Source organism: Protopterus annectens, chromosome 10.part0, assembly GCF_019279795.1.
Source record: "Protopterus annectens isolate FY-2018-M chromosome 10.part0, PAN1.0, whole genome shotgun sequence".
Taxonomy (NCBI): domain Eukaryota; kingdom Metazoa; phylum Chordata; order Ceratodontiformes; family Protopteridae; genus Protopterus; species Protopterus annectens.
This window is the reverse complement of record NC_056744.1, coordinates 1597325362-1597336365: the sequence shown is the minus strand read 5'-3', so window position 1 is coordinate 1597336365 and position 11004 is coordinate 1597325362. Positions and strand designations below refer to the sequence as shown.

The 11004-nt window shown below is 37.1% G+C and overlaps 1 protein-coding gene across 2 annotated transcripts in view; it reads right to left on the bottom strand.

Moving 5' to 3' along the window:
- The window catches only part of LOC122813771, a 450190-nt gene that overhangs the window by 270391 nt on the left and 168795 nt on the right, over positions 1-11004 (bottom strand). For both annotated transcript variants that reach the window (XM_044086265.1, XM_044086266.1), the window contains exon 4: positions 7886-8005. In XM_044086265.1, coding sequence (XP_043942200.1) covers positions 7886-8005 — 120 coding nt within the window. The remainder of the gene's footprint in view (positions 1-7885; positions 8006-11004) is intronic.

Here is an 11004-nt window from a genome sequence, read left to right as displayed (position 1 = left end):
ATATTTGATAAAGCAAATCTCTTTCAAATCAACCTGTGTATCAAAACCACATTCCTCCCATAAAAAACTGAATGAATAAATAGATTGTCACTGTAGTCATTACAACAGTAGTTAATTAAATACTCTAATGAGCAGTGAAAATAATGTTTCTCTTGCTAATGCTAACAGGATCTTATTATATCAGTGTGTGATAACATTTACAAAAATCCCTTGAGACCGTAGAACAAAACAGTAATATCATAAAAGAAAAAAATACAAACCAAAAAATAAAGAAAGCAGTCCTGGTCTTATGTAATAAAAATGCAATAATTCGTAGTTAGTAGTGTAACCATTTTAATGCACTTTTTAAACATAACACTGTCATTCAGCCCCGGATAGGATTCAGCGTCAAGTTCTAAACGACTGTGCTTGTAATGACTACAGTGACTATCTATTTACTCATTCAGTTTTTTATGGGAGGAATGTGATTTTGATACAAAGGTTGATTTGAAAGAGATTAGATACACACACATATATATAAATATATATATATATATATATATATATACACACATACACATATAGATAAGTGTACCCATTCCCGTTAAAATGTCAGTTTTTTGTGATATAAAAAATGACCACAGTAAATCATTTAAAAACTTTTCCAACCTTTAATGTGACCTATAACCTGTAAATTCAATTGAAAAACAAACAAATCTGTTAGGGGAAAAATATAAAAAATAAAAAACGTACAATAAGCTGGTTGCATAAGTGTGCACACCCTTAAACTAATACTTTGTTGAAGCACCTTTTGATTTAATTGCAGCATTCAGTCTTCTTGGGTACACACCTGCCATCAATTAAAGAGACTCTATTTAACCTCAAGTAAAGTTCAGCTGTCCTAGTAGGATTTTCCTGATATTTACTAAGTTGCCTGTTACAGCAAAAGCCATGGTTCACAGAGAGCTTACAAATCATCAAAAGGATCTCATTGTTGAAAGGTATCAGTCAGGAGAAGCGTACAAAAAACTTTCTACAGCATTGGATATACCATGGAACACAGTGAAGACAGTCATCAAAAAGTGGAGAAAATATGGGACAACACTAATGTTCCAAAGAACTGAACATCCCTCCAAAATTGATGAAAAGACAAGATGAAAACTGATCAAGGAGGCTGTCACGAGACCTAAAGCAAGGAGCTGCAGGAACTTCTGGCAAGTACTGGCTGTACACTACATGTGACAACAATTTCCCATATTCTCCATATGTCTGGGCTATGGGGTAGGGTTGCAAGACGGAAGCCTTTTCTTACACAGAAAAACATCCAGGCCCGGATAAAATTTGCAAAACAATACATCAAGTCTCTGAAAAGCATGTGGGAAAATGTGTTATGGTCCGATGAGACCAAGGTTGAACTTTTGGCCACATTTCCAGAAGGTACATTTGGCGTAAAAACAACACTTTTCATCACCAAAAGAACAACCCCAAGGTGAAACACAGTGGTGGCAGTATCATGCTTTGGGGGTTGCTTTTCTTCATCTGGAATGAGTTTTAGTTAAGGTGTCTAGTTTGTTTTTCAATTGAATTATAGGTCACATTAAAGGTGGGAAAAGTTTTTAAATGATCTATTGTGGTCCCTTTTTTTTATATCACAAAACCTGGGATTTTAATGGGGATGGGTACACGGGTACACTTTTTATATCCACTGTGTGTGTGTGTGTATACATATATATATATATATATATATATATATATATATATATATATATATACATATATACACACACACATTTATTTTTATATATATATATATATATATATATATATATATACACATACACACACACACACACACACACACACACACACACACACACACACACACACACACACACACACACACACAGACACACACACACAGACACACACACACACACACACACACACATACATTAGGGCCTTTTTAAGCCTAATATTTTGGTATCTGATAAGTTCTGATTCGGTCACTTTAAGGAGTAGTTTCTGAAGCAAATACCTGTCCCTACAACTACTTATAGTGCAGACATTGTTTAGGATGCTTGATTGGGTAATTCTGATGCTGTTTGTTTTCCAGATGTGTATCAGGTCTATCAGCGTGGGATCACAGGATGCTTTGTAAGCCAGGCACAGATCGCCTCTCACCAGTCTGTAGAAGATGTAGTATGGGGAGAGGCTTTGAGGCTGTCTTCGTAGAGCTCATGTATGCCTTGTATTCGTTCTGTGGTGATCCTCTGTGGACGCTTTCTGTGATGCAAATTCTTGGTCAGGGACATACTGAACAGGAAGTTGTGCTCGCTGTTTTGTAATGAGGGCGGAGTGCAGCGGAACAAAATGACGTCCTTCGATCTAGATGCCATTCCCTTGTTTATAACTTGCACAACATAGAAACAGTTCCTTACTACCACAAACAAGGATGTTCAAAGGCCAAGTTACTGTCTATATGCATTCCAAAAAATCCCTGAACACTGGGTCTACTCTTAAGTGTTCATTGTCAATGTGGTAGTTTCCAGGGGTGGTTATCCTTCTAAAAGAATACTACTGTGCATTTCTTGGCACTGAGTTTTACTCCACAGCTCTGGTACTAGTTATTAGTTTGTGTGAGGCCTTTTAGGAGGGTAGACTGCATCTTTCAAAACTATGCACAGTCACAGAATCCCCCAATCAGGTCAGCCAGATGCCTTTGACATTGACCTTGACTTCTAAGAAGTAGTGCCAAGAAGGATCAGCCCCAGCACACAGTCTTGATGGAATCTAATAGTGACTTGCCTCTTTGTGGTGGTAAACTCCCATCAAAACTTCTTGGGTCCTATCTGAGAGCCATCTGTCTATCCAACAGGTGACACACACGCACACACACACACACACACACACGCACACACGCACACACGCACACACGCACGCACACACACACACGCACACACATTGCAGTAACTAGTTTTACTTATAATAAATAAATAAATAAACACATTGCAGTAACTAGTTTTACTTATAATAAATAAATAAATAAAAATAAAATTTCATTATTTTTATTTGACATTTGTTTACCGGGAAAGTCTGAATGGGATAATATCCCATTTTCAGCATACGGCCAGGGAGAAAAGCTTCACATTGAAATAATATGTTAAAGTTAAATAAAGTTATTATAAAACCTAATACAGAAGAATGGCAATTAAGTAAACATTCAGTTCAGTTTGTGCAATGTGAGTCTACCATACATAGTGCAAATATTTGGACAAGTATAACATGTTGAAAAAGAACATTGTCAACAGTAAAGTATCCACAAGATCTAGTTCAAAGAAATGAAATTAAAACACACTGAGTACACTCTTTGGAACAGAGACGACTATATAGTTTAGCCCAGGCAAATGTATATTTGTCCTTTTTCTATAATAAATGGATTTTACTAATACAATCTCTCCAAACATAGTCAAAGTATGCTGGGGTGGAAGGAGGGAGGGAGGGACTAGTTCAGCCTGGGTTAGTGTAGGAGCAGAGCCAAGTCTTATTTGGGTAGGCTTCTAGTAGCTCTTTGAAACTGGAGATGTTACAGGTAGATCTAATTTGCAGAGGGACAGAACTCCATTTTTCAGTGATAAGAGTATGAGAAGAGACTTTGGTCACGGGATTTGTGGGGTCTATATATGCTAATGATATTGTTCATTAGATCAAAGTAGTCTATTAGGGTGACAGGAATAAATGCATGGGAGTCACTGGCTTTGTGAATAATGTTGCAGGTGATGATGAGTTGTATGTAATCTTTGTGGTGAGGCAGTTCGAGCCAGTTCAAAGCCATAAGGGCAATACCGTGTGGCTGTGGTATTGTTTATTTGTGGCAAGTTTTGCAACCTTAATGTAGCACACCTCTAGCTTATTTTTAAGTTTATCCTGAGTGTTGGATATAAGAGAGACAGGAGAAGACAGGTAGTGGCAAGAGTGGTTTTGGTTGTGTTGCTATGGCAGTTATGCCTACAGAGAACTCATAATTTTTGGTGAGTCTCTTTTGTTATTTTGAACATGTAGGTCAAATTTAAAATTATCATCTATAATCACTCCAAGAAGTTTTGTATGAGAGACTACTTTCATTTCAGTTTTGTTTAATAAACTGAATTTCAAAATTCTTTTCATCAGGCATGTGTGATTTGGGGAAAAATAGCAGTGAACTTTTAAAGGTTGAGTAGTTTCTGGGCATTATGAAGCCATTTTTGAACTAAGAAAAAAGCTTGTGTGATATGGAGGAGCTGAGGCAAATCATTAGATGCATATAGAAGTGTAGAATCGTCAGCATATTGTATGAGAGACTGGACCTATGGAGGTACTGTACCACAGTAATGAAGAAGGGGATAGTCCATGATGAGACCGACAGGAGTTTAGGGTGAGAATCTGAACTGAAAGCTTTTGAAAGGTCAAGGAATGATGAGGAATCAAGTTTATATGAGTTCCTGTATTTATTTATAGTATCAATTAAAGATTGGAGGGCAGTAGTTGTACCGTGTATTGGGCAGAAGTCACGTTGGGTGGATGTTAAGAATGATTCTTGTAGGAGATAGTGGAGGAGTTGCTTATGAATACATCTTTCAAGAATGTTTTCAGGGAGATTATAATATTGCAATAGGCTGAAAAGTCAGACACATCTGCCAAGATGCCACCTTTATGAACAGAGATAATACTGGATTTTGTTACCTCTTGTGAGAGCACATAGATTTCAGCAGTTGATCTACTGATAACAATAAAGACTGGGTATGCTTTAGCACTGGCCGCTATCTTTAGGTACTCAAGGTGGGAGGTTGTCAGGTGCAGTGGAGAAGGTTGGATTTTTGATTCTGCGTTAAGAGTTTAACTAGAAGTTTTTTTTTTCTTTTATCATTGATGTGAAGACAGGTCTTAATAATAAGTTTTTAGCAAAGGATAAGGAATGTGAATTAGGTTCATGTGAGGATGCTTGGGCAGGGGTGGATAAAAGAAGTGAAAGCGTGTATGGTGTTTGGAGAATGTTGGTTTTTGGTCTAACCTGCTGTTCACTGAATTACTGGATTGGATATTACTGAGGGGGTGGTAGAAGCACTGGATTTGGATGAGTTTTTAGTGGCAGAGGCAATGCTTTCTATGAAACAGATATTGAATAAGGTAACAGTTTCTAGCGAAGAGCTATTATGATAAGGGTTGGGTTGTTTGAGGCCGATGTAACAGGTTATGCATTGATGTCCAGAACTTTTTGGGGTCATGTTTCTTTTGAAGTTGTACAGGACTAGGTTAACTTTTTACTCAGATTGTGCAATTCTTTATAAAGCTGCAGGCTATAGGGAGTTTTAAGTTTAAACTATTCTTTTCAAGCTTTGTCTCTGTTCGATGTTGTAGTTGTCTGGGTAATGAACTACGAGCATGGTATTTTCGCTTTTTTGTGGAGTGGGGCATGGCTCTTTAGAGTATTTAAAAATATGGCATTAAAAGTACTAACTGCTTCATCAAGTGGAAGAGTTTTTAGGGCAAGCAAATTAAAGGTTTTCAATGTACAGATGAGTGACTCTTCATTGACCTTAGATAGTTTTCAGAATGTTTTAAGTCTGACTGCTAGGTTGGCTGGTGGTATATCTATGGGTATAGGCTGGAAGGTGTTCACTTAGTGAGTTTGGATAGGTTCCAGAGGCTGTAAATTTAGGGTCAGAGACAACTATCCAGTCTAGAATTGCACCTTTACTGTTGGCATAATCAAATACTGTTGAATTTTTGGTATGCTGAGGTAACAAAGTTCATACCAGCTGAGGGCAAGTCTGATGTAAGGTATTGCCAGACAATATTTACATCTCTTAGCTTGATTTTTTTCATAAGATACATTATTTGTTGTCCAGGAGAGGATTTCTGATAAAGTTATTACATGATTTCCAGGTGGGATACAGACATGACTCTTTCTATTATTAATGTTAACTATTTCGGCATTTTTGAATTTCAAGATGTTGCATCACCACGGAGAGAGATTGTTTTTATTTGGATAAATGAAGGCTACTACACCAGCTTTCTTCTGGGGCCTATCAGCTCTGATACTACTGTAGCCTGGAGGAAGTAGTTGAGAAATTTATGTTAGGCTTACGACCGGTTTCTCTGATGGCAAGAAGGTCAGGGTGCGATATCCTCGATGTAGCTCTGTAACTTAGTTACAAATACTATTAATTTTTTGGAATACCAGTGAGAGAATGAAGGGTAAGGAGCTTGATGTGGTTGCATTATTAGTATGGCACAGCTGGAAAGAGGTATAGTTTGAGGTGGTGAGTGAAGGAGGGTTACTTAAGTCACAATGTAGTAGGGGTGGTTCTTTACTATTTAGATTAGTGAGTGTTCGGGCCTGGGTTGGGGCGGACATCACAGCACCATGGGATTTTTGAGAGGGAGTGTATTGAGTTAGAGGAGAGCTGTATGAGTTTAAGTACAGTAGTAGTAGTAAAGTATTTTGTGATAAAAATAAAGACAAGGCAAAAGATTAAAAAGGCAGGGAGATATACTGGTATGGCTACTCCTGATTTCACAGTGTGAAGAGTTCTCTGCAGTAACAAAGGTATTTAGAGGTGAAAGTATACAGTGAATAGTTTGTTAAACAGGATGCTAGCATCAACAGAAAGGCACATGATGCCTGGAGGAACATTTGAAATTTTGGAGGTTACAGTGAAGAAGAAAATGTGAGGTGTGGTATGAAGTGGAGGGAGACAGAGGTGGAGTAAATGAAGATAAACAAGTGGAGAAGATGTCTTATTAGTTAATCCTAATTATGTAATGATTAGAAAGGAAATGGAGGAGTAGTAATGATATCTGAAGTCAGTCAGAGGCATAGGGAGCTGAATATAACTAAGGGCATTAATAATAAAATGTAGTTGCATGTAATAGTATGAATAGAAGATGAATCAGATGTATATTTCTGTGGGGAGGGGGTGAGTGACTGTGAGTGGTTGTTTGTGGGATGGTTATGTTGAAGCAGGTAGGAGAAGTTAAGGGTCCTGTGGCAGGTTGGAATTTGGATAGGCAGGGTGGGCCCAGAATTAAGAAGAGCTGTCAGGGGGTATGTTGGAGTCGGGGTAGGACTGGGAGTGAAGTAGAGCATAGCAAGATGAAACTGGGAAGGATCAAACTGAGACCTGGAGAAAAATAATCAGGATCACCAAAAAGTAAGTAAAAATGTCTTAATAGATTAGGACACATCAAGAACAGTGGCAGTGTTAAAAATAACAAAAATATAGAATTATTAACAAAAAATGGACACAACAGTATCAGCAGGAGACAGAAAAGGACAGTTTATCAAATAGCAGTAGGAGGGTGTTAAAGAGAGAGAACTAGGCCAGCCCAGTATGAGGGTGCTACAGGAGATAGAAATAGGCCAACCCAGATGGGAGGAAGCAGACAGGGTTGTTAGGCGGGAGATGTATGTAGCAGACAGAGTATAGATAGCAGACAAAGACCAATAGTAAGTCACTTAGCCTTACTAATGACAAGCAGACAGGAGAATGTTTAGGGTACAGCAATAAAGTAAGAAGCTGTGTTTCATGCTGTTAAGGAGGCATCATGGGATATTACTGTGGCCCACTGAAGCACTGTTCTTGGCCCTGGACAGTGCATTTAGGACCTGTTCCCCAGTGACAGCTGGAAAGTTTATGGCTGAGAGGAGACATATACATAACATACATAAGGTAGTGATTTATAATCAGACTATTATATGTAAACATCCAGATCATTTTTGGTACTTTGGTTGAAGTTTTTGATTTGGTGTAAAATACTTTTAATAAGTATGTTGCCTACTTTGCTTTTACTTAGTATTGTACCAGTCATGCAGAATTTTGTCCTCTTGAGTTTCTAATAAAATTCATAATAAAAATCTTAGATTTACCTCCAGTTTTCATGTTGAAGGCGATGATTATGCTAAAGATGATGATTAGAATGACAGCAATAATACCAATTATAAGCCATAAAGGGACTCCTCCTCCTGAAAATTCATTTGTCTTCACTTCTGCAAAGAAATAAACCGCCAATGAAGAAGATACCATTAAAATGATTGCATGAAATAGATGACACTAAGAAATTAGTGATGTAATATAGAAAGATCTCAAAAACAGTGGCCTGGAGTCATACCCTGTGACTCTGCCTCAAACATGTTGTTATGCAAGATTTCCAAACCCGGTTGCAGTACTACCTTACAACAAACTTGACTTGTGTGAAAATGCAATGTCAAACTTCAAAAACTGATCCTTCGTAGAGAATTAAGAGCCAGCCCATGACATAAGCAGTTCTTTTTTTTTGCCCCTAAACCTTAGGTAAGGCATTCATTAAGCCAGCTATGGATAAGCCCTATAAAGCCTCGGTGGCAGAACTGGATATTGTCCTCCCATCAGCTTCCTCCCTTGCTACACAGTCAGGCACACCTAAGAAATTAGTTCTTTCTGACCAAAGAAAGCAACTAATTTGAGGAGGGTTGCACTAGTACACACACTAGCCTTAGGACGTCTAAAAAACTGAAACTTTGCTGGAGGGAGGGAAATTATACTACAGCAGTAGTTCCCTTTCTTACTTGATTGTTGTTTGCTCTTCCTATGGATCACTGTTGCAGTAGTACATTTTCGGAACATGCCATAGTTCACCCAACTCACAGTGCTTGGTGGATTACCTGGGGCAGGCTGCAGTCAACAATCCTATGCCACCTTGGGATGTCATGTTTGTGCTAGGAAACCTTTACACTTCCCCCATTTGAGCCACCATCGTCTTCTGATCTAAAATACATTTCTGTTTCTGGTAACAATCACCTCAGCAAGAAGGATTTCAGAATTATACGCTGTCTCATCTAAATTTCCTTACCTAGTTTTCCACAAAGATAAGAGTTTAATATAGAATGAATCTCTCATTCATCCCTAAAGCAGCCTTAAACTCAGTTTTAACCATTCAGTTAACTTTCCAGTTTTCTTTCCAAACCACAAGAGATAATTCCTGCTTCACATGCAAGATGGCAATAGGCAATTACATTTCTGTCCCACCGAAAAATATATACAAGAAACAATTCTGAATTGTTTATTGCATTTACTCCCTTCAGACTAAACCAGAATGCCTCTAAAAACATTATCCATATAGTACTAACAACCTACATACTAAAATCTCAGAATCATTTTTCATTTAGTAATAGAATGGTTCTATGCTGTAACGAAGATAGGGGTTATTTTATGAATACGGCAATATTACACTTTATATTATACCTGTCATACTATATGATGGGACAAAAGCACTAAATTTATTCTGGCTCCAGTGTGTGTTTTGTTTTTAGGTGGTATCTTATTTTTCTGAGTATTAAATGCATTTTTTTAGCACTGGTTGCTGGTGGTTAACATACTGGAATCTTTTCAATTCCTATCTATTTGCAAGGTTAATGTTGGCATTTCACTTGAAGCATTAGTGAAATAATTATTTTTTATTGTGGTTATTAATTATCTTTTTGGAAATTGAAGTCAGGTGTATGTAAGTCTGTCTTCTTACAAAGGTTCTTTTTAGAACTGGTACATCTTTTTTGGTAAGGGACTGATAGCAGTATTGCTATGACTTCCGGAAGTTTTGGTATTTTAACTGACGAATTAAGTGGAATATTGTGTTTGTGACCTCCATCACTTTGAGTACCGGAGTAAGACAAGTCTGTCTCCTTACAAAAGTTCTTTGTAGAACTGATATACATCTCTTCTTTTTGGTAAAGGATTGACAGCAGTTTTGTGTATGTTCAGTACAATTTAACGTTGTATGGTAAAAACGTTCATCTCCCAAGCAAAGGCGACTATTTGGTGGTTTACAACTGATGGATTTTTCTGATTTTTAGTATACTGTTACATCGACTTTATATGTAAAAGCTCTTTTTAGAGCTGGTAGAGGTATTTGTGACTAAGGAACAACACATCTTAGTCATTTGATTTCCACATTGTTTCATTTTTACTATAACACGTGGTAAAGTTTACTGTATTGGTTCCAATTTTCCTGAGCAGTCTGGCGGGCAATATGACTACTCAAGGTACCATAGATGGTGATATCAGTGTGTACCCGACGCCGGATGAAGTTAACCTGCTTACTGTGACATTACAGGAAGTGGTCTGTAAAGCATAACATTTACTGGAAAGGATGAAGGGGAATGGGAGACGGCATTTGAATTTGTGTGAAGACAATGGCGACAGTCACTCATCATCTGAAGAAGGGACTATTATAGTGGATGCTGTGTTTGATCATAGCAAACCTATTGTTGATTTCTTGGAAGGTACTGTAATGGACCCTTTTCAAGATTTGTCTAACAGTAGTGATTTATCGGTTGACTCACGACATGTTCGCAAAGAGGTACCTGACTTTAAAAATCAGTTTCTCCAGTTGGAGAAAAATGTTTTGAGGTTCAAAACCTTGATTTATGAAAATCAATATTAAACAAATGTGTTAACTTGTTAATTATGCCTTTAGGGCTTAGAGTGTACGCATTTCCTAATGCAGTCAAATTTGATAACTTGTTTAAAAAATTAAAAGAATTATATAATAACATGGGTCTAGAAGTTTTGAAAACGTTAATAAAATGGAACAAAGAACAAATGGACATTTTAAAAGATGATATTATTAAAATGGGCAATGGTTTAAAGGAACATCCAATGATGCATTTTTAACAGTATATGTTTGACAATTTAAACAATAAGGTCAACAAACTGATTGACAGTATTATCATTAAGAAAAAGAAAAAAATTATTGAGAGATTGCAAGCATACCAACAAGAACAGGCATATATGGTTAATAAAAAAGATATAATAATAATAATTTGAATGAAAAAAATGGAAAGAAAGGATTCTTAAAAACTGGTTCATTAAACAGACTTGATTCTTTCTCTGATTCAAGCAATAAGAATATTTCACAAGTTAATGACAATAATAGGGATCAGGTGTCTAGTGTATCAAGTGTGGAAAGTGAGGAAAATACTCCTTTTCCTACTCCGGTGAGACAAGCAGT